The sequence below is a fragment of the Lytechinus variegatus genome, chromosome 14 (assembly GCF_018143015.1).
Source record: "Lytechinus variegatus isolate NC3 chromosome 14, Lvar_3.0, whole genome shotgun sequence".
In the NCBI taxonomy this organism is placed as follows: Eukaryota; Metazoa; Echinodermata; class Echinoidea; order Temnopleuroida; family Toxopneustidae; genus Lytechinus; species Lytechinus variegatus.
In genome coordinates this window covers 10059356-10084670 of record NC_054753.1, presented here as the reverse complement: position 1 = coordinate 10084670, position 25315 = coordinate 10059356, and the positions used below count along the sequence as shown (strand labels likewise).

At 36.2% G+C, this 25315-nt stretch overlaps 2 protein-coding genes across 2 annotated transcripts; one reads left to right on the top strand and one right to left on the bottom strand.

The window, feature by feature from the left end:
• Window positions 1–29: 29 nt before the first annotated feature.
• LOC121427564 (beta-lactamase domain-containing protein 2-like) lies at window positions 30–6216 on the bottom strand. Its single transcript, XM_041624018.1, has 8 exons — window positions 5988–6216; window positions 5277–5440; window positions 4617–4753; window positions 3516–3747; window positions 2392–2579; window positions 1654–1737; window positions 957–1121; window positions 30–243 (listed from the first exon to the last, which is right to left on the bottom strand). Exons 1-8 carry the CDS (start codon window positions 6128–6130, stop codon window positions 58–60), a joined length of 1299 nt encoding a protein of 432 aa, XP_041479952.1. The 5' UTR covers window positions 6131–6216; the 3' UTR covers window positions 30–57.
• Window positions 6217–8579: 2363 nt separating this feature from the next.
• On the top strand, window positions 8580–14567 carry LOC121427631. Its single transcript, XM_041624133.1, has 4 exons — window positions 8580–8708; window positions 10626–10738; window positions 13257–13348; window positions 14093–14567. Exons 1-4 carry the CDS (start codon window positions 8609–8611, stop codon window positions 14349–14351), a joined length of 564 nt encoding a protein of 187 aa, XP_041480067.1. The 5' UTR covers window positions 8580–8608; the 3' UTR covers window positions 14352–14567.
• Window positions 14568–25315: the final 10748 nt, after the last annotated feature.

Sequence of the window (25315 nt, the reverse complement as noted above, 5' to 3'; positions counted from 1 at the left end):
ATAGTAGTAAATTAAAGTTTAAATCCGAGTGAATTCCTTTCTTCACTCTAATGTCTTTTAAGTCTTCTCTATTGATTGTATGCATTTGTATAGAGCAGCAAGCAGAGCATCTGTTCTTGGATCGTCACGGATGAAATAGGGAGACAAAGCACTGCTCACGAATCCAATTCCAAGCTGGTTTTTGGTATCTGCAAATGCTAACTGACCTCCTGCACCGTTATGACCATACAACATCTCTCCATCCTGTGAAGAACAACACCAACTAAACATATAAAAATAACGTCCTTATAGGCGATATTACTTTCGATAGTTAACCTTAAATACTTTTGAATAGAACAAAATAAAATAAAGTGTGAAATTCGTTGAAAAAATTACGAGATCCAGATCAACTGTAAATTAGCAATATTTGGACATCCATACATAGAGACTTTGTTTCCTCAACACAATGGTTTCAATTCTGTAAAGAGGATAGCAAAAGTCGATGAGTATGCTCAAAACCAGTGCATGGTCATACTGTTGCATTCTGGGAAAGGATTTCTTTGACACCTTGAGAATTTCAGAATTAGAGTTTTCTTTTATTCATTCTATATGGCTGTTGTAATAAGAATATTTAAAGACTAATAAACTTTAGAGCATAATTGGTGTTCGTGATGCGTTGCTCTAAAACTGGAAAAATTTAAGTTCTGAAGAAAAAAAAATAATTCGCCTAAAGATCGTGATCGGCATAATTGATTAAATTACCAAAGTAATGACAAAATTTTCCAAGGCCGTGTGGACCATCACACGATTTGCAGTCGATCGGGTTTGCATATCAATTTATGTAGATCAGGAATGGCTCAGTGTGAGGATCACGTAACACAAATCTTGGCAATTTATCATACTTTTGGTTTGTGCAATATTGGTTTTATGTTTCGATCTATGCACTGCAATCGCTAAGACTTTCCACGATTACTTACAACCAGGTCAACTGCAATTAGACCCAGATTAAATGTAATTGGTACGCCAAGCGTTTCGTCGAAGGTGGGTGTGTCAGAAGTGAAGAGTTTGCCAATCGTTGACGGTGAAAGAAGAGTTTCGTTCGTCCGGCTATCCACACCACCCGTGGTAAGAATACCGAACAACTAAAGGAGAAAGTTTAAAAGGTGCAAAAATTAAAAAAAAATAGAATAATCTTTCTCTTCAATTTCAGGAATCAAATCATCGCGATTTTATCATTACGTACTTATCGCAAAGTTGTCACTGACGACTTCTGGATAGTTGTCAGCTACCGTATTTTGATAAAGATGACGTGACCTTAGCCAGGTGGGGTGTAGAAGCTTTGGCCTTGACGTTGGGGTAGAAGCTTTAGCCTTTTTTTGAGGTTTAGGTTTCGAGTATAACATACTCTAAAACAACATAAACGCGATATCTGTGATGCTTATGAAGATTGTTGAGGAGGGTGTGTTTTATATTCTCCTACATCTGGTCATCTACATGTATTTTATGTTTTGAGCAATCTTTTCGTTGTTGACATCTTATTTGTCATCTTCTTCCTCCCTCGAACAAAGGCACAATCATAATACTTGACACGTATCTGACACGAGTGGGCTTCATAGCGGTTTATTTTATTCAGATCGAATCTTATTTCGACTTACAGGTATCATAGTTGTTTACCTTGGCAACAGATTCTGCGGTACCAATGCCGAGAGCAGATGGTAATTCTACTCGTCTGTTGTATGGATTGTTGAAAACTGCTACCTGGGAAGAGGATAGGAAATCTTGTGTTTTTATAATTATGGCTTTCATCACCACAATTGGCATCATCGTCATCATTATCGTCAGCATCACTACCGCCACCATATACCACCAAAACCACCACCGCCACTATCATCATCATTATCATCAACAACACCATGGTCATCATCATTACTATCATCAGTCATCATTATTACCGTGACCACCGCCATCATCGTCATATCAACACCACCACATACAACAGTCATTACCATGACCACCACCATCATCACTCATCCTCCTCCTCATCATAAGATAATCAATTATTTTATTATTGCTTTCATCAAAATAATTATTCACAAACTATCGATTATTTTCTGATCAATATTCATCTATAAATATGACTTAGAAGCTATACCAAACAGTACAAATCAATGAAATCAACATGGTCAATGACGCATAGGGCGATTATTCGGAGGTTGGCTCCTGTCATAAAACATATCTTAAAGTTTGGTAAAAGTTGGTAGGACAATCCGAGAAACTAGAATCAACGCATCCCACCCTCACACACAACCACACACGCACCTTGAAACACACATCCTCACACACAAACAATCCCACACACACATCCTTCGCGCCATTCACGAAAGTATAATGGTGATGCAATGGAAAGCTTACATCTCCAAGTCCCGAGTTTTCAATAATGCGCAAGAAGAGGTCGTTTTTCATCATGTGAAGTAAGATCTGTCTGTTTGCGGGGCTTCTCAAACCTTGAAGTAAATACGCTATAACGTTTGTACCACCTCCCAGCACTCTTGCAGTACGATAGTTCTCCTCCAAGGGCAGGCCAATGTAAAAATCTAGACCTGTAAATGACAAACATAAGTTACAGCGGTTGCCGGTAACCAGAGTATTAAAAAGAGATTTTACAATGCATCGTGGAAATATTCAATTTCACAGTTTTCGTATCAACAGAGTGAGAGTACTGATACGATAACTTTACCGTTTCTTAGGACCGTAAAGTATTCGATACATGTCTCGATGGAGCATAAACGCGTGCTCCCCTCACAAATCTACATTTTGTTGGGGATTGGATCCCGGATTGGATATTGGGGGTCCGAGATGTGGAGACAGGCCACATTGATATAATGTGTGACAGTGTGTGTAGGCAAACACAAGTTTGAGATATAGGCCTATACCCCCATCCTTCAAGAAAACCGTATAGGTTACAAATTGTCTCTCATTGTGTCTGCCTCTGTTTCAAAATTTGAAGAAACTCAAACACCATCATGAACTGACGGTGCTTTAAACAAAGTTTCTCGCATTCATCCGTAAAAACGTCTTGAACTAAGTGCGTGTGATCAGGAGAGCGTTTCATGAAAGGACTTGTCGTACGTTTTATCTGACTAGTCCTGATTTACCAGACAGTTACTATAGTAACAGTGCTTCTCAGCCAATCAAAATCAAGGAAAGTTGTCTGATCTGACAACTTGTCTGACAAAAATGTTGATGAAACGCCCCCCTCGGGTAACTGTTCGGTTTACTGGTTGTGCCTTTTGGGTAAATGTTAGTTTTCGTTAAAGAAATTAGAGGGCGTCAACATTTTGCTAAAATGTGTGCCCTCTAGATTAGATTTTATCGACTCTATCAACCCACTTCAGGGTATGACAGTACGATTCATTAACAGTTCAAAATAAATATGTGACATAGATAGAGACAATGTTAGATAAGTGGTTTACATAGAGGTGATCATCTAATATTTACATTATGTTCGTTGATTTTTCGTCTTTTGAATTTATTACCGAAGGGCTCCGCTAGCTCTTCCCGAAAGAACTGGCCCATGGTTCTGTGCTTCGGGTCGACTCTCCTCAGAAGCTCATTAGTCAGAGGGCCAAAGGTGATGCCGTGGTAACCGTGTGTTTTCCCGTCGACATCCCACAACGGTTCGGTCGAAGCCATCACTTTGCCTGCCTTGGCGACGTCGCTTAGGAGTTCGAAGTTCAAGCCTGGTGGGGCAGCCAACGGAAGGCCTGCCTGTCATCGGTGGGGAAAAAGTGGAAAACGAAAGAGAGAGAAGGGCGGGGGCGAGGGAGGGTGTTAAGGAGAAGAAAATCACAAGGATGAACATAATTATTTCTGTTTCAAAAGTATGTTTTTATGTATATTTTGTAAAACTCAGATTGGATTACTTAAATCAATGTATTAATAATTGAAGACAATGGCGTTTATATCCCGAAAGAGGGGGGGGGGGGGATGAAGATATGGGGCGGGGGGCAAATACATTGATCTGTTCCCAATTATATTGATAGCTCGAACAATTTCTAACATGCAAATTTCTGTCTAAAATCATTGGAAAGCACTATAAATGCATTAAACTTGGCATAAAAACATTGAAGACACAATTTTGGGGCGCTATGCAAGCACAATTTTGTATCAGGACTATATTTTGTCTCGCAGAGCGTGTCGGAAATTTGGGACATTTTGTTCACCCCCTCCTATCCGTTATATGGATCAACGCCTCTGATTGGAGCCTATCCTTCGATATAAAAACGTTCATGTACATATATATGATGTTTTCCACACGAAAACACTAACTCATTAAGTAAAATTACTTTATCGACATGTATCACAAATTAGGTTTTATCATTTGATTAAATGAAAGGCTGTTGAAAATATAATTTTTCTTTATTAAACAGTACAAACACAAAATCAACTAAAGTCATTTTTTCGAGTTAGAAAAGATAGCAGCGTTTTTCCAATACATATACACTTGACTTGTATAACGAAACAAATCTTTCGACATCCTTTAACGTCGGGGAAATGTTTTTAAAATCCATATTGTTTCATCTAAATTATTGTTTCAATTTAAATTATTTGTTACTATGTCTAAATAATAATTTAACCTTATGTTCCATGAGTTGTCTGACGGTGACCTTTCCTTTTCCCTTCTGTGCAAACTCTGGCCAGTATTCTGATACAGGTTTATCATAGTCTAATAAACCCCTGTCAACCAACATGGCGATGCAGATTGATGCTATTCCTTGGATAAGGTGAGAAGAAATAAAAAGAGCTGTGATGTAAGCTTTCAGACAAAAAATGTTGTAATAAACATTAAAATGTGATATAAAACAATCATACGATTGTGGTTTACTTTTTTTTTTGCTTACTATCAGCAGCACCTGTAGGTTCAGACGGTTGGAGTATGGGATAATGTGTGTGATTCGAGAGACGACGTGCCAGAGAAGCGAGCGAGGTTAAACACTTTAGCTGAAATATTTCATACTGTAAGAAGTTTAGTTTAGGCAATTTAACCTCTTCTACAAAGATAAATGCAACCATTGCATTCCGATTCCGGTGCTCAGATCTTTTTGAAGAATTACGTCATGCCGGTACCCATATACCTCACCAGGGTTGAGCGCAGCACACTGGATCATTTTCCTTGCTGAAGAAAATTACGTACTTACAGTGCTTACATTAGCCCCTTCCCCAAACATAAATAGTCATTATAAAATGCCTTTTATTAACATCAATTAGAAAAAAAATTGGCGTGGCAGTATGCTAACCTTTCGTTGAAGAGAAGAAAACAGACATGGTATCCTGTCTCCATTCTTGTCTACTGTCATAGTCAGCGTATCCTCCCCATAGATCCACAACCTTCAATCCTTTGTAATAAACAGAGAAGGCAGAACCCCCTTCGCGCTGGTCTACACGTGTCTCATAGTTTGTCCTATAGGGAAGGAGGATCGAGGGGAGGTGATTAGTAGTGATTTGATTCGTTAGCAGACTACGATGATGATACATTTTTATACTTGTAGTATCAAAACACGATATAGATTATCATTATCTTTCAATAACACAGGGGCCGCGGAACGGTATCAAGGGGGGGGGGGCCGGGCTGACCAAGCTAAAAATCACAATCATAATTATGACCATTTTCACATTTTTGTACACGGGTTTGGAAAAAAGTGGCGGGGGGGGGGGCTGAAGACCCCCCAGCCCCCCGATTCCGCGGCCCCTGTAACAAGGATAATATTAATAATAATAATAATAATAACAATAAAAATGATGATAATACTAATAACTCAGTTTATTTCATTTATTGATTTCCGTTTCACGTACATGTATCATAAACTGGTTGAACTGGACATTCGATAGTGTACACAGATAGACGATTGTAAATCAGATCAACTAGGGCTGCCCTATTAAAATCTACCATCCAAATTTTACCATTTACACGCACTGTGAGAATAGTTCCTCCTGGATCATGACCTCACCTGAAAGCCTTCTCAACCTCTTCAAAGCCTTTTGCAACGAACCCGTCGACGATCACAGGAGGTTGCTGTCGAAAGAAGCCGGGTAACCAAGTTACCATTACAGCAGTCACCGCAACCAATGCTGCGCTGGTCCACGCCGACATTTTGTTCTGTTATTTATAGAATTTTGCAGAGAGCACTGAAGTTTCACAAATCAATGATCTTTTTGTTATACTTGGTGCTCTGTGTGTGATGAGTCATTTACGAAGTTAGAATACTGCCCATGACAAAACACAATTAAGGCCAGTTTCACGGATAAACACTACAATGTTTGTGGATGAAAGGCTATATTTGTTTTTTGGGACTATATCAGTCAGTTGGCAAGTCCTCAAAAAATAGCTTCTTTTATCCAAGTGATCATGATATTCATGACAAGAGGGTTTTTGCATATCTAAGAGCTTGGTGCGGACGAAATCACCTCTTTATGATCGGCCATTGCTGCTCTAAAATGTTTTGAGTATCTTTATAAAGAAGAAAAATCATTCTTTCATGTCATGTGTCTGGATTTTGAAAAAAAGATTTTGTAATGTAGGTGAAGTTTTTGATCTAATTCATAATACAAAATAATTGTTTTCATGTATGCAACAAATGCAACAAAGGTTGTTGTTTTTACACTTAATTTCTGTTTGAGCCCAAATTATTTATAGATTATGATGAAGCTGAATTAAGCGAGCTTAAACTATTTGATATTCCGATCTGAAAAAGAGTCAATTTCAGCTATATATTTCAAGCACTTTGAAGGAAAATTGTGAGGTGGATTTGGATCGCACTTAATGAAGAGCTGATATTTTTCATTACTATTTGAGTTTTGACATAGGACCGGGACATCCTTAGGACATGTCATATGAAAATGATGACTATATTCCCATTCCTCTTGCTAAGCGCGAGATGAAACAAATTGACAATTTAATCATTACATTAATTCATTATTTATCAATGCCTAATGAGGGCGAGAAATCTGATTATATTATGGCCTGAAAACTGTACATTTCAAGCACTTTTGTAATTAGCATATGATGCATCAGTTAAAATAGTTTTCAACCATTAATGCGAGCGCAAATCCCGAGCCGAAGTCTTTGATAAACTGTCATGAATATCAATATTGGGACATACATAACTCGCCAATCAAAATGCGAGCGAGCAGCGCTATCTGATACGTTTTGACAATCAGACTTGAAAAGGGATATTTGTCAAACTAAATGGAATACACGAAAATAATATATATTATAGGTACTTAATCGAAATTTGCGAGCGCTTAGCGCGAGCAGAAAATGTCAATATTCAGACCATAGAGCTATCATTTTTACATTTTACAGAGCACTTTTTAGAAATCAGTTTGTAAATCACACAAAATAATGAAAGTTAAATTTCCAAGGTGAAATATGTAATATATATTGACTTCCAATCACCTAAACAGGCAATGCGAGCGTGAAGTGCGAGCGAAAAATTGTTACAGTGACATGAAAGATTCTATTTATTTTCCAAGTGTTTCCCTCATCTTATTTTATTCACTATGGAAAATTTGACAAGCAAAAAAGAATGGAAAAAAGGTTTTCACCCAAAATATAAGGTTATTTAGTCCAAAATACATAAATTATTTCGAATGTGAATGATGTATTTTTCTCCATCATAACATACCAAAAATAGTAGGGGGGACATTTGATATTGTGTCCCCCTACTATTTTTGGTAGGGGGACTTGTCCCCCCTGTCCCCCTAGGATTTCCGCCCATGGTGGTGATGATGATGTAGATGGTGATTCAACCGTATTATTCAAAGTTTGAATCAACAACAGCCCCGATTTGTTTGTGTGGTTGGGTTTAAAATTCTTCCCGTTGTTCTCCAATCACCATACATTTACTCTCCCGTGATTTGTTTTAAAATCATGTTTCAATTTTATAGAATATTACTTTCCTTCAGGTCTGGCATTTCTTGGGCCCGTTTCATAAAGACTTGCATTTACAGAAACTTTGCCATTAGGGCCTTCTGTAGTGACATTGATAATGATTGGCCACCACAGTGACAATTTTTTTTTAGAATATTTTAAAATGGCACGGCACATACTCCACACCAGACCTGCCAAATATAGTACGACAATAAACCAGTCGGTGGACTGTACTTAATCAGAAGAAGAAGAATTCCGATGGTATGCCCGTTTACAAAAAAAATGTTGAACTCTTAAATTACTAATGAAAATCTAATTTAGATTTGATTGATTTTGACATAATATATTCAGAGAACTATAATCCAATCTCTCCTTTCCCTTTCTACATTTTTTTTTTTTTGGGGGGGTATTTTTTTGGGAGGGGGGCCGGGGGGTGGAGGGGGCTCTGAAAGTTTTGTGGTCAGCAGATTAAATGCTGTGTGTGTGTATTTGAGTTTTGTCAGACGTGTATCAATCAGATATGATTATTTACGTCTGGGACCGACCTTTAACGTCACCATCCGAAAGACGTGACCAGGGCTCGAACCTCTGCATCAATTTGTAACCTCCCCACAGCTTGGATTACAGGCGCACGCCACAGTTGCTCTCCACTACTCTTGCCATTATTATAGAGGGCGCTAAAGCTTTCAGGATACAAAAATGGATTGCCTTCATCGTATAATGAGCAGTTTGATATTACTCTTTTTGGTATTTTTTCTGTATTCTCTTGCAAGTGATGGCTCGGTTTGTACATACTACAGTACGTACCTTACTTTTTAAATAAAAATGAAGCGATGAAATATCGAATTTGACATATTTAACATCGGTTATTCTAATTCATCATGTTCATGTTCTTCGTCATTGTCCCACATAACTGTTTTGGTGTAGGCTAACCCAGGGAGCTCCGGTCCGCAAAGCGGGCCGGAGCGCTCGGAGCCATGGCCAAGGGGCCGATTGCACGAAAGGGTCTTTGCAAGGACCGTCTTTCGTGTCGCCCACTCATTCAATGAACAAGGTTATAATATAACCTTGTTCTCAGTTATATCTCCATGTGTGGCAAAATAAGGGTGGCAATGTTTGGCTTATTTTCTCTTTTTCTTTGGGGCAAATGCTTGATTTTTTTACACTGACAGTTTTCATTACACCTATTAATTCATACTACTTGGCTCTTATTTCAATTTGATTCTTTAAATCATTTTTTTCTTAATTAAAAATAGAGATCAAAAAATGAAAATTTTCTTGCCATATTACTTTCCACCAATAGAGGGCGTACAAAAAATATGCCCAAAATTCAAGTTTTTGAGCGCTCTGGTGAATACAAAAATTATTCCTAAGTTACTAATGAAAAATAAATTGCAACTGTATGAAAATTAGTAATTTTGGTCACAAAAGTGATATTTTAATGATTTTTTGAAGTGTGTGCTCTGTACAACATTGGCATACCATAGTCCTACCTGTAGATTCCCCACAGGCAGGGTGGTAGCAGTGAACAAGTGGTGTCGCCCATCTTTTATGATGCGCCATGTGAAACGCATTTTAAATAAATCATCTGCAAACATATTTCATTCGTCCGTTAAAATAAACAAAATATTTGTTTATAAAATGATGTGATATATCATGAAATTGTATAAAATTTGATTTAAAAGCAAGCTAACGAATCTTATTCTTTATCATAAATTTCAGAAACACCCCCGCTTATAGCGTATCATAAAAGATGGGCGACACGAAAGACCCTTTCGTGTCGTCTCTCTTTTATGATACGCTATAAAGTATAAGCAGGGTGAGTCCTATATAAAGACAAAATGGGGGGAGGGGGAATTTGCATTGTTTACCACTTTACCCCCTGATGGCAGCTGCACGATCGCGAGCCATCTGTGTACGAGGAGAAATAAAAAAAAAATGTTTGAAAAATTCGAAACAGACGGCTGCCAGCTTTCTAACCCTACACTAGTCTAATCAAGAACCGCCTTCAAATCACTGATTTTGAGATGTTTTCAAGAAAGGCCAGGACATGGAGTGAGTCTGTGTCCGATAGAAAGTTTGGTCACTGTAGAGTAAGCTGAGTGATGTTTTGGTCATGATAGGTTGCCTTTATTACCATAGAGTGCTACAATTTGTAAGTGGTTTTTGAGAGCGCGTATTTGTCCCCCGAGGGTTCAGATAGGTGGAGCGGAGTGTGGCGGTAGTGAAGTGTAGTGGAGCCTATACGAACCCTCGGGGAAATTTTCCCCAAAAGTTCAGTGCATAACTGTTAGTATCAACTAGATCTAGAGTCTATTTATATATTTATACCTCAATCAATACTCAATTTTATCTGGTGTTTAGATGATAAATGTCTATAGTGTTAGAAAGTCATATCCAATTTTATTTTCACTTTTAATATACGTATAGAACTCCGCCTGAGTAGGGGGTCATATTAAGAAATTAACAATAAAGATTTGTTATTTTTCATGAAAAAATGAAATTGGGAAGGTGATTGCTTCTGCAATTTAAAATACTAAAAAATCTTTATCTTAATTTTAAAAACTTATTTTTAAAAATCTTAATTGTCTGTTGCTAATATGCTTCTCATATCTTTATTTATTTTAGAAGATCTTTACATTTCAGTCGGTTCCGATTTACTGTATAAACATTTGATAAACTTAGCATTTGTCTTTTATTCATATTATTTTACCAGTTGATGCCAGGTACTCTAAACCGGAATCAGGGTTGCCAAACTGCTCTTGGTACAACAAGAATGCCTGTTGCAAAAGAACAGAAGTAGCTGCTGTGCTGGGCAGTATGTTCAAGGTAAGTCGAGGGTTCTGTTTGATAAAACTTGTTGAAGTAACAAATTAGCTGTAAGCGGGTAAAAGCTACTAAAATACATGTAATTCAGTTTGAGTTATTGAATGTAAACTTGTTACTGGCATTGTGCATTTGTTATTATAACTAGTCGTAATGAAATGGAAGCCAGCAATGGCAGATGAGCTTTATTTTTAACTGATTGAACCTGGAGGTAAACCAGATGTATTCGTCTGTCGTTTAATCATGGTCTAAGCTATTAAGTCAATCATCTGCCAAAGGTTTTTCCTATGCTTCTATTTTCAATAAACCACCATAAAAAGACTGATTTATTGGGACATTCCTTCAATAGGAATAGACAAATATTGAAGCTGAACTTTTGTAAGAATATGTACAAGTATTAACATATTTTTCAAATTGTGTATTTATCACGATCTGTAAATGTCTTTCCCTGCCATTTACTATTAAGAGTGGGTGCGTCATGGTCTAGTGGTTCTGACTCTCGCCTTTGAAACGGGGTCGTGTGGTCGAAACCTAGCCATGGTGTATTTTCCTTCAGCAAGAAATTTATCCACACTGTGCTGCACTTGACCAAGGTGAGGTGAATGGGTACCCGGCAGGAGTAATACCCCCATCTCACTAGATGGCGATTCCGCTGCGATCGTCAAAAATCGACAAAGCGTGGTATATCGTAGCTTGAACGTGGCTTGATCTTTTCAATCTTCTCCGTCGTACCTTGATCTTTTCTGAAGCGGCAAGGATCGCCACCATCTTCCTGGTCGCCACAAAATTTTGAACATGTTCAAAACTTACGTAGCGAGATCGCGGAGGTGCTAAAGCGCATCACAGTCGAGTCAAGAGCGTATTACAAACGACATATTCGTAGCTGTAACGGAGCTCCAACGCATAAAGCGTAGTAGAAGCGCATTAAAAACGGCACCGATCGCCCGTGTTTTCAGGCCCGTTCCCAATGACGATTCTGCTACGCTGCTTCCGTTTACAAGGCGACTGCCTTGCGCTCAACACGCTTCACACCGTTTCCACCGCGACGCTTTCCCTTTGGGTGGCATGTGGCACACGTTCTCAGCCCGCTGCAGGCATTCGCGTTGCGCTTTTGCTGCGCCGCTGATGACTGAGCAGCGACCGTCCGCGCTGCTATAAAACACCGTGCCGATGGTGGCGGATTATCATATTTTCAACAGATTACGAGGCGACACCACGACGTTTTCAAATATACCTCCCAGAAAAAGGACCAAAAAGGGGAAGCTGCCCAAGCTGTTATGCCGGCGGTCCAAGAGAAGAACAAGAAGTTTAATAGGGTGGTGGTGGAGGAGGAAGAGGAAGAGAAGGAAGAGGGGTTACAGGAGGAGGATGAAAATCTTACTGCTGAGCCTTGATGACGAAATAGGTTACCTCCGCAAAAATATATGAATTGACTATGTTTTAAAAATAGAATGAATTTTAACTACAGTGACAGACAATATTAAAATTGTGTTAATGATTCGATCACTGATGTATTGATTAGGAAAGCACACTTTATGGGGATTCTTGCATTGTGCCCCCCCCCCTTCCTGTATGAGTGCTCTCACATCAGTGGACTACTTCTTGTAAGAACATTTGAAAGGAATTTACCTAACAATTTTGAGTGACAAACTTTTGTGGAAAAAATAAACAGGATATCAAAGATTTTTATGCTCTTTTATGAACCCTCATATTAACTATATTAGGCTCATCGACATCCTTTCGGAATGAAATTTACTAGATATTGTATATTATGACTTAAGTGAGAGCCAGGATCGGACCCAGTATCTTTTTGGCCTCCTTCTGTCCTCGTATCAGGTCCTTGTATTCCACTTCTAACTGATGTTGTTGTATAATGCTAAGATGTATAAGTCCAACCAAATTCTGGACATGCATCCATATCTTGGCCGGAGGTTGGCAATCGACTGAAAAATGTCTCATGTGCCGCGATTAATATGCCGATTGCTCGAAATCGTTTCAAGAGCCCATCATGAACGTAACACAATCGCTCCATTCGTAGCACCACCGTACCGAGGTCCTAATTAGCGTATGAGCCTCGTTGTAAGGTCGCTTTGATCGCAGGAGCAGCGCATCATGTCTGCCTCAAATCGTAGCAAGAGAGTGGCAGCGTCGTGCTATCAGCGTATTACCATCGCCTTCAGCGCAGGTCCGTCGCAGTGAAGTTGCAGTGCAATCGCCTCGCGGGCTAAAAATAGAATTCGAGGACGATTCTGCTACGCTTTGCGGGATTTAGACAGATCGCCATGGTCGCCATGATCGCCATCCTAGTGAGATGGGGGCCTAATTGCTTGCATGCACTGAGCCGCGATGATGGTAGCTCGAGCTAAAGCCGGGGTAATAATAGCAGCGCTTTGTATCCTCTGGCAAAAAGCGCTTTATAAATCCAGCTATTATTATTAAGGAAGGATGCAGTCACCCAGGGAACTATTACCATTATACATGTATAATGTGTGATGTTTGAACTTTTGTCATTATTTATTAGGTTGACCAGGCTACCAATTCGTGCCGTTATCATCTTAACTACATGATGTGCTATTTCTGTAGTCCTGAGCAAATCAACTGGTATGATGACACGTAAGTATCACTTCTGGTAATTGTATAAGGAGAAAAGGAAAAAAAGATTAGAACAAAGAGGATGAAGAGAATGAGGAGGGAAGGAGGAAAGGGGGGGGGGGGGGAAGAAGAATGAAAGAAAGACAGGAGGAAGTTCATTGCTGATTTTGGTTGGATTTTGTAAAATTATTGATTGGTGTTGACCATGGTCATTGAAAATTCTGTTATTATTATGCACAATCCTCAGATATTAGTATGGAAAAAAGAGAATATTTTCAACAGAATTCAGAAGACTACAGAATTTAACAGCAAACAAGATTTTGGGGTACAAATAAATCAGTTATACAAGAACATAAAAGATCAAAGCACATTACAGTGCAATAAAACAAAGGCTTGCATCAGTAAAAGATTTGAATAAAACCCTTTTTGCATTGTTTATTAGATAAAGGTTATGAAAGGACAGTTGCAGGTAAATTTTAAATTTTGCATTGCTTTAACATATGCCCTTCAATAATGACATTTTTGATACTTCATGCTAATTTGAATTGCTATGTCTTATTCTTTTAATATATTACCAAAGAATTTTAAGTTCAGAACACATAACAAAGAATTGCTTTTTATAAAATAGACACAGGCGAGTTCACTATGTTGACATGTTTATCGGGATGACATACATGTACATATCATCTTCAGGTTAATAATATTAATAAAGCTAACATTTTGAAATCAGATCAACGACTTTGTATTTATTTTTGGTTTTCATAGGAGGTTATACATTTGCTCTGAATTTTGTGAAGCTACCTTCGAGGAGTGCAAAACGGCGTATTACAAAAGCGAACTCATCGGAGACCAGTATCGGGATGGAAAGGCTTTCTGTGAGGCAAACAGCTTCCACGTGGTACCTGGTAGAGAGCGATGTTTCAACTACGACCCGACTGTGTTTGCGAACGCACCACTTTCAGTGGGTTCCATCGTCTTAACCCTTGGACTATCAGCTCTTGTTCTCTTTAGTGTACTGAAGTAGCAGTCTTCTTGCATTCCCCCAATGCAAACACTTTCTGGGGGATACTTCCTGTGACCAAATTACATGTATGACTCTTTATGTGACCAACCACCCCCGAACCGACAATAAATGACCCAAAATGAATTTAAATGTGTTTCATTGTGCTTTGAAAAGCACATCCTAAGCTTTGAAGTAATATGTAACTTGTAAAAAAATTATCAATAATAGTCCTCACAAGAAATTCAGTAACAGCTCCAAAAAAAAAGACCACGAGAAAACAAGAATTGAGGTTCACTCAAGTATGAGATATGCAAGCTGTGCAATCTCAATGGGACTTCCTCTAGTTTGCAAACATGGTGTCAAAGAAATTCTTTTATTATTCTTTTATTTAACTTACAACACAGATTTTGACAATATGAAGAAGAAGAATTACTCTTTCAGGTAATGTAATTTTCTAGTTTGTAATTTTTAAAGGCCAAATTGCTATTTTAGCTGTTATTATTTATTTGGCCATAAAAAATGTACAATGTAATTACATGCATACAATTTGAAATTGAATATGGATAAAGTAAAAATGAAAGAGAAGAAGAAAAGAGTAAGAAAACGTTTTTTCCATGGGCCAGGGCTTGCAAAAGTAAAATTCAGTACTATTGCCCAGAGGCATGGGAGCCCTCATGGAAAAAACGTTGAGAGAATATTGCACATTCCAGTATATAAAATTACACATTATTAAAAAAAAACACACATTTAACAAACATTATTTTAAAAAGTTTGTAACCCCAGGCAAGATAAAATAAATAAAGATGGGTATTGGGAAGAATATGAATAACCATGCCGGACTGATTAAAGAATATGTGTAATGCTTGACATAAAATAGCCCCAAAATAACTTAAATTTGTGTGAGGTACTATCTACAGAGAACCTTCCCTTGTGAGTTATTGTTGGTTTGGGGTCACAGGTCACATGCTGTATGGAAAGAGTCAAGTCCAGCCAGGGGGCTTGTTTCATAAAAAGACTTAAAACTATCCTAACTTTGCCATTTTGACAACTACCATGGTAACAACGCTCAGCGGCCAATCACAATCATGGTAGTTGCCATAATGGCAAAGTTACCATAGTTGTAACTGTTTATGAAACCTGGCCCAGGCCTTGATCTTGATGTGAATTTTGTAAAATATTAAAGGGTGTTGGAGTAACTGTGAAGTAGTAACTACGTGACTAGCCATAGACTTGGCCTTGGTCTTGATGCAACTCATGTTCAAAATCTATGAGAGTAAACCATGATCCAGTGACTACCATTTCTGTGACTTGGGACTTTTAGATTCCATCCCTGAATAGACTGAGTTCAATTTTCTAGCCTCAAGAAATACATGTATAGTTGTAAAGCTTTTAAAACTATTACTTTTTTTCTCTCTTTTTTGTGGTGAATATTCTCTCTTTTAATGACAAGAAAGGAATTTCTCATAATGCTGAATTTATTTGATTTTTTTGAAGTATTTGATTATTGTCAATTGCAAAATTTATGATTGTTGTAAAAACCTTTTCTTGACTTTAATCTGCTTACATCTGTAGTTTGGATCTCTCACCAACAAGCAAATAATAATGAATCAGTATTATTCTCATTATCTTTTATTTTACATTTAGTGCAATATTCTTTAAGAAAAAAATATTACAGGTAACATGTTTAATTTTGAACCACGTTTGCATTTGTACCACAAACATCTTCATAATTTTGGAGATCTGACTTATTGTTGGATATAAGTGAATAAGTTTGCTGAATATTGATAGATGGATAGAATAATTTGACTTGGACAATTGGATTTATCAACTTTTGAGGGAAATTATTCAAATTTAATTGTGTATCAAAATTATTAATGATAGGCTTGAGAGGCTGTTAGATGAGGTATATTTTATAGCTTTGGAAAAATAAATGCACAATTCAATTAGGGGACTATCATCACAATATCTTGGTTTTTTTTAGGCTGAATGATATTACAGGGTGCAGGTAGGGATTGGGCAAAGCAATAAACAGTGTAAAAGTGCCCTAGTTTTTAGGTTTAGGCTGAATAGTGAAATCTTTTTGTAAAATCATGTATCAGTACCTTTGAAAGTGATGTGAATGTAAATATTACTAGTTTCCTGTTTGGGAATGCAAAATAGATGCACCAGGACTATTGTGTTCTATTATAATTCTATTTATGCCATTTTTCATGTATTTAAGTATGGTTAAAAGATAAGATTAACAGCTTCCATTTTGGTTCTGCAAAGTAAAGTTTTACTTCGCTATGATTTCGCCTTATTTTTTCTCTTTTTTTTGTAAACTCCTTTTTCTTCGATTATTGAAAAGGAAAATTTAATAAAAAAGTATGAAGTCTAACCATACATGTATAACAGGGGACATTATTTGAGCTCTCTGGAGGCCAAACAGCCTGAATATTTAATATAACCCAATAATCCTTCGCCAGTTTAACTCTTTGTCCGCCGTGCACGGAATCCCCAATTGCCGGATTAATTCTGTGGACACCAGAAATTAGTGCTTTGGATTTGCATACGTAGTTTACATTGCTGTAACTTTTTTATGCTTTTTCCTACAGACAAATGTTCACCGGTAAAGTTGTAGAGTATGAACTTAGCTTTCTATTGATGTATATTTCATAAATATTTACTCATGTTTAGAAGATTTATCTCTGATCAATGGAAACCTTCAAGTTTCAATTGGCAAACTATAACTATACAGGCTATTCATTCCCTGATTTTTACAAAATATGAGAACTAGCTCCTTAAAACCCCTTTGTCAAAGAATAATAGTGCAGGCCCAATACTCTAAGCCTGGGCTATTGTTTTTTCCAATGGCAAGGCAGGAAGTGCAGCTTAGCTTTTGTGATTGATAGCATTGTATAAATCAATGTAATTGGATTGTCACGAGATTTGTGCCGATCGGCGTACTTGGCGAAGCAGCAAGTGTGCCAATCGGCGAACTTGGTGGACAAAGAGTTAACTAGTACAACGTACTGAAATGATTCTACTGTATTCAGATTTGGTATTCACAACTTACAAAAGGTTTTTGAAATTTGCTTGTGTATAAATGAGAGATATGCAGAATATACTTAATGAACCAAATTGTGTGTATTGGTAATTAGTGCCACATTAGTGGAGTGGTGTCTTATCTTACAATGTAAGCATTTAAAGGATTGTTTGTGCAATAGATTTTTGCCATTAGCTACCTTGCAATTTTGTAAAACAAGAAAAAACAATGATGAAAAAAAAAGAAAGATGTGTTGTATTGGAGTGTTTGTGATGCCTATGATGTGCAATAGTTGGAAATTAGTTCATATACTTTATGAAGAGAACATGTACTGTGAATTGTTTTAGTTTTCAGAAAAATGTATTTTGTACTTATTTATTACCTATTTATTGAAATGACTAGATTAAATTCTTGTTCTAGACCACTTTATATCATTGGTGTATTATTGTATTATTTGATAAATGCATTAAATATATATTACTTTGTGGGAGTAATTATTAGAGAAATCATGCTTCTCTAGGGACCTACAATGTACTAAAGATCGATGCTCATACTTTGTTTACAGCAGCCATCTCTATGATCTCCAGATTACATGTATCTCTTTCCTTTCAGGCACAAGCAAATATATTGCAAATATTCCTAGTCAAATTATTAAAGGACAAGTCCACCTCAACAAAAACTTGATTTGAATAAAAAGAGAAAAATTCAGCAAGCATAACACTGAAAATTTCATCAAAATCGGATGTAAAATAAGAAAGTTATGACATTTCAAAGTTTCGCTTCATTTCACAAAAACAGTTATATGAACGAGCCAGCTAAATCCAAATGAGAGAGTCGATGATGTCATTCACTCACTATTTCTTTTGTTTTTTATTGTTTGAAATATGAAATATTTTGATTTTCTCGTCATTGTCATGTGAAATGAAGTTTCATTCCTCCCTGAACACGTGGAATTCCATTATTTTAACATTTTGTGCTTCAGGCAAGGAGGTCCCAATCGTCAAATTCGTAAAAATTGAAATATTGTATAATTCAAACAATAAAAAACAAAAGAAATTGTGAGTGACATCATCAACTCTCTCATTTGGATGTAACTGGCTCGTTCATGTAACTATTTTGTTAAAAATAAGCGAAACTTTGAAATGTCATAACTTTCTTATTTTACATCCGATTTTGATGAAATTTTCAGCATTGTGCTTGTCTGATTTTTCTCTATTGGTTCAAATCAACATTTTTCTGAGGTGGACTTGACCTATAACTTTACTGCATTCCCTTTTATCAGGCAATATTATTTGTATTCAAAGATATTTTTAAGCATTTGCATGATGTCCTATAAAACACGATTGGTGTGAATAGATCCATTCAATTTCCCATTGCAATATGATGATACGAAGAAGCAGTGGCAAAATGAGCCAAAAATTTTAAGGGGGAGGGGGAAGACATGGCATATGGGACAAAATTACTTAAAAGTAGTAACGAGCAAGAAAAAAATGCCATTTTCAATACCACCCCCACCTATTAAAGATTTTGACATAATATTCACAGAAATAGCATATTTGACCCATTTTCTTTGCTTTTAATTTTATTATAATTTTTGTTTCATTAGTCATGAAAATCTTGGGGATCCGTTGCCCCCATCCCTCCATCTGTGCTGAGAAGTTGGGAGTGAGATCGAAACACAAAGATGGACAGATTAAACAAGAGAAAGGAGGGTAGAAAAACGAAATAAAAGGGGAGAGATAAAAAGGGGGAAGAAAGAGAGGGGGAAAGGTGAAAGACTTGCATATAAAGGGTAGAGATGTGACCAACTCCAGGAAATGGGAGATGTGGAGCTAATGGTGCTGAGAGACACAAGCGAAGAGCAGAAGGAATCAAATGGGAAAGAGACTTATTTTCTTAAATTATAATTTACACCCTATGAGGTGATTGGAGGGGTGGAGTATGAATTTAAGTCATATCTTTCATGGTTTGAGGATCAACATGCTGATGTGAACTTAGATCAGATTGCAGTTTGCATTCCATTTCAAGTTTATAGTAGCCATGTTAGAAAATAAAAAAGAAATCCCCTTTCATATTTGATCTACATGTATGAACAAAATCTTTCTATGTGGGAAATTGTGAATTTTCAAATTTTACTATGAATAAAGAGTCATTGCTGCAAAGAATCTCTTTTCAAATTCTAAAATATCTAACATAGATGACAACGAATTAGATATTTGCCTACAGAGCCAAACATGCATGTCAGTGGCCTGTGTGTGAGGTACATGTACTTGCGGCACAATCATAGTAATCTCAAGGCCATTATGAAGATTCCAAACCCTTTCTTATTCTCTCTGGGGCCCGTTGCAAAAAGAGTTGCAATCAATCGCAACTCAAAAAATCATGCGCAAGTCCCGAATGCGCGTTGTTGATTGGTCGAAAATCAAATTGCGCATGATTTTTAGAGTTGCGATTGATTGCAACTCTTTCTGCAACGGGCCCCAGGCCTATCACAATATCACTTTTACCCAATCCCCTTAAAACAGATTAAATCTTATGACTGAAAGTTTTCTCCATCTAGAATTGACCACTCCCCCACCATGAAAAAGTAGTAGTACACAAGATTTTTCGGTTTTAATATATATATATTTTATTTCTATATATTTGACATGTTAAAATAGGGCAAAAACGTGCTATGCTCACATCATTGCAACTCGATGAACCCTAATGTACATTTCTACTGCATCATCTAGCAAACACCATGCTATAAAAACTACATTTTACAAAGACATGTCAAATCCTGTCATTTGTAACCATGTATTAACACAACTTGATATCACACACTCTACATCTTATAAAGAAACTGTCTTTTCAAAAGGATGCTTGGCAATTTCCAGCCCTTTTTGAAAATTCCTTTCTATTCCGTAATCATTCCTTCATTCCGTCGACGTGCGGAATTTCAATAAGGACAATGCCAAAGTGAATGGGCCCTAATTACTGGTATTCTTCCCAATTATCTTTCTGAATAAATACACAATTTGTAAATGGCACTGCCATTATGTATGAAATTTAAAAACTAAAAAGTCTTGTTTACATTTTGCTTCTATTCAGTTAATATCATGATTTTATGCATTTCATTCACATACATGTACATACAATTGGAAAATGACATTACCACCCGAATAAGACCTAGTTATTCTTCCCTTTTCTCCACTAATATACAAGTACACAATTGATGAAGGGTGCTGCCCCCTGCATGCACCTTTGTGACATATGCACAACTAAAAATCAAGTGCGCCTTTAAATTTCTACATCAAATAAAACAACCCACTCAATAGATCGGTGGTGCAATATCCTGGCATATCTTAGAGTAATAGCTATCAAGTAAAACCATGATTTAAATCTGCAATATAATGCAAAATATATTTAAAAACTGAATTAGAGTTGTAGGAATTGTTTTAATTTATCAGCACTTTTTGTACTTGGAACTGATTGTGCCCAAAGCGTGATTAAAAACAACACAACTTATCTTAATCTGAAATTTTTTTTTAATCTGTAGTTTTGCAAAGACTAAGGAATTTAAAAGAAATTCATGTTTGAAGTGATAAAGTGATCAAATCAAAATCGCATTTAGTATTGACATATCAAAATTTTCTTAATTTTACAAATGTTGTATGTATATCCTGGATAGTATGCAAATGAGGCCACTCTTTTAACAAAACTTTTAAAAATATCCTACTATATGATCTAAAAACTACTCTGGAATGTTCTAAATGCAATGAGGTCTACATATAAATACTGTAAAACATGAAAACATCACATGAACTTAACATAAACACACAGGAAAAGCTCAAGCAAATTGCAAGGAATCTTAGATGAATAAGTTTTGGTACTGTACAGTGTATATGGAAATATCACATGGTATACAAAATGCCCTTCGCAAAAAATAAAAAAAATATCATGAAACTTAAGAAAAAATGCCATTGTGAACAATCAATTCCTATAACAATAATTGAAATGGTTTCTATTCAATTGAAATAAATATTAGAAGATTTTCACATGGTAGCACCTCCACATATAAAGATGATGATACTAAAAATAATAATAGCCAAAACATTGATTTTGAATAGGTCTGACAATAAAAAAATAAAATAAAAAGGTAAAAATCCCTATACAATCTCCCGTATGTAGTCAAAACTTGCAATCCAATGTATAGAAAAGGAAAATAATAGTATAAGAATTACACATATTGCTATTAATCATGCATACACTCCTTAATACATTGGAAAGTTGTGTATCACCTCAGTCATTGAATTAAAAAAGAAACGTAAGATAATCTATACAGAAACATGCACAAGTAGGCTCATATGCATTGTCTATTATCATACAGTCAGGCATACAGTAAAGATTCGAAAGGGATATTTAGTTACATGTACTTTCTTAAGATACTACATGGACTCACTTTCATTTTAATGCTATACACATGTTTGAAAAATTCATTTATAAATCACAGTACCTGAAATATCTATCTTGATCATAACTTCAAATATTTGAAAATTCTGTTTCTGAAAGACATTCAGAAATATGTTTATGAACTACATGTATTTATACCTGTACATAGTATGCAAAGACGATGACTATTCTAAATATATGTAAAACAAATACATTAAATAAAATTAAGAAATATTTAGCCATGATATGGTTTCTAAACTTGCCTTTTCTTCATAATTCTTGTTAACCCTAAGTTTTCTAACTGTATTTACCATAGAGTAGTATACATGTATTAAAATATACAATAAAAATATTGATTCTGAAATAAATGCTAGTTAGTTACAGGGAAAAGTGTAAAATTTAAAAACATGTAGATTGTATTGTAAATATTTTTTCAAGTCATATATTTAACAATTTAATGAACATGTAAATATCAGACCTTAAATATCAAGATTCTTCTAAAATGTATTAACCCTATCTAGGCAGGGGGGCCTTGGAGGCCCCCCTCAACGAATCGCGCGATATTTTCGCCGTGCGAAATTTTTTGACCGCGCCGCTCGCTGACTTTTTACTTTCAAGTCTTGCGCAACTTTTGAGACCAATTTTGCGTCACCCAGGTACGTGGTTCCAAAATTACCCAACATTATGTAAGTGCATGTCAGACCGAATATTGCTCAAAAACGTGATTTCATGTACAAAGTCAATGCAAATTGTGTTTTCAACCAAAATTCATAAATGTATGATTATTTTTAGTTTTTCAAGTCTAAATGTATTCATTTTATGCTTTTTATGATCACAGAAGAGTCCCTAACAAATTTCATTGAAAAAACAATGAAAAACAAAAGGTAAAAAAAACAAGGAAATACATAAGAAATTGCAAAAAACAATATAATACATAAGAAAATTATTTGATATCACACTTTTTTTCATGTACACTTGCTAAGGACACCAAAAGAGCTTCTATACCAAAAATTAGTACATTTGGAGCTTTATTTAGGGAGTTAGAGGGAAAAGTATGATTTTGCATACTAATCACGCATAAATTAGCATAATCACTTAATAGCGATTCGCATGAAATAAATTACTATACAATCTTGCAGATTATGTCCTAGGCAACCCGCGTGCCAATTTTCGGCGCGATCGTGCGGTCGACGGCCGAGATCCCCCCCCCCCCGGCCGTAGGAACTCCCAAAATACCCCGGCCTAGGTAGGGTTAAAAATGGACACAAACCACACCAACTATGGTGTTTAACCAATAATTCTAATATAAATACATTGTATTTGACAAACGAGTATTCAAGGTTCTCCACTCATATTGTACAAAATACTGAGGTATATTGTACAAAATACTGAGGTATATAATACAGTAGGCCTACATGTATATGTACAAAATAATATTTCAAATGGACCTAAATGTGTATTTCCCTGAACTTATCCTATGCATTTCCCATTCAGCCCGAGAGGATTGAACCATGTGCTATAGAAATATTATGGTATCAATAAAGATTGAACAGAGCTGCATAATAATAATGCACATGTCCTGGTGTACAATAGTGTAATAGCACGGTTTGCCTGTACCTTGCTTGCTAATGAAGGGAAGTTATACTTTTTCCTTTGAATGCTATCAAAAGGAAGGCAAATCAAGAATCTTTTTATTAAAACAGTAATTATATTTCATTATTTCTTGTTGGATTCAAGACTTTTATGGACACCCTTTCACATGGAAACAATAACCAAACACATTAATGCACCACAGGGCCACATACTATACTGAGTACATCATACTCACTGCACCTCACTGAACATACATGTAATTACAAACAGCTTTAAAAGGATTGTCCAGGCTGGAGATATTTGTATCTCAATAAATAGAATAAAATTCATAAAGCAAAATGCTGAAAATTTGATCAAAATCGGATAACAAATAACGAAGTTACTGAATTTAAAAGATTTTCATTATTTCGGTGAAACAATTCTAGGTATGTCTTTATGAATATTCATTTAGGTGGGCTGATGATGTCACATCCCCAATTGTTCTTTTGTATTTTATCATATGAAATTAGGTTGGTTCAAAAAATTTCTACCAAGAACTAAAACAATTGGATTGACACCTGATTAAGTGCATTAATTATTTATTGCCGCAACTTATTTCATCATAATGGAGACATAATGAAATGTTTATGATTTCAAGAAAAAGGAAAGTGGGGATGTGACATCATCAGCCCACCTAATGAATATTCATGATGTAGATATAATTAATATTAATAAACTTTAAAATTCATTAACTTCGCCATTTGTTATCCGATTTTGATGAAATTTTCGGCATTGTGCTTTGTGAATTATATTCTATTTATTTAGATATAAGTACTTTCAGCCCGGACCATCCCTTTATATCAAAATACGAAACATCACCTATAGGTGTTTAATGTACAAGCATACCTAGGACTGCAATCATGTAAGTATTAAAGGTACATGCATTCATGGTAGCAATACCTAAATTATTTACATGCAGTGCACATGTAGAGATTAAAGGTAAGTGCTAGTTTTGGTAACAATATCAAAATGAGTTCGTACAGAATCCAATGAAATGACCATCAAAGTGTCTGTTTGTATAAATAAAACGCATGTGCCAAAGGATTCTGGAAGAAATTGTGTAATTGCTGAGAAATCAGCAAATAAGCACAGGATTCGGGTAGAGCGTCGGGCCCGACGCTCTAAGCAATAATTATACATTGTCCCACGTGCGCTTATCTGTGTTGGTGATCTTCTGTGTGAACATTTTTCAGTGTAGATTTCAAAATTTCACAAAGTTCAGTTAATGTAACTGTACCAGATCTAGATCCTCGATGATATACTGACAATTAAGCCTTGTTTTACAGACTTTCTCATGAAATCAGTGTTTACTGCAACTACTGGAATTTCTCTTTCAAAATAAGCTTCAGTATAATCGCAATTGGTTCTTGAAACACTGCAAATTAACCTGAACCCATTTCAGATTAATTCTGAAAGGAACTCTCCCATAGGGTATAATCCGTGTTTTAAGCATTATGCTTTGTTCTTAGAAAAAAATTTATATTTACATACACTCCTCAGAAGCAGACCGTTGAATAGTGTAATGGCATATTTGCATGTACATGTATATCATGTAAATCAATAAGTACAATAAAGCCTATGATTATGATTATGTAAATCAAGAAGTACAATAAAGCCTATGATTATGTTATTCGACAAGAGTCTGATGGAGACATATTGCCAAGTACTTTCCTACAACAGTTCATGTTCATTATACTTTACATAAAACATGAACATTTAACGCCTGGTCACACCGCCCGAGCGTTGTTGGAGCGGTAGGGAGAGAGGGTCGAATTTCGCTCACAAAATTGGGGAAAAAATCGAAAACAAAACAATCGAAATCGAAAATGGTGAACGGTAGCAAGCGGTGATGATTTTTTCTCTCCGCTCCACGACTGCTCCAACAACGCTCGGCGGT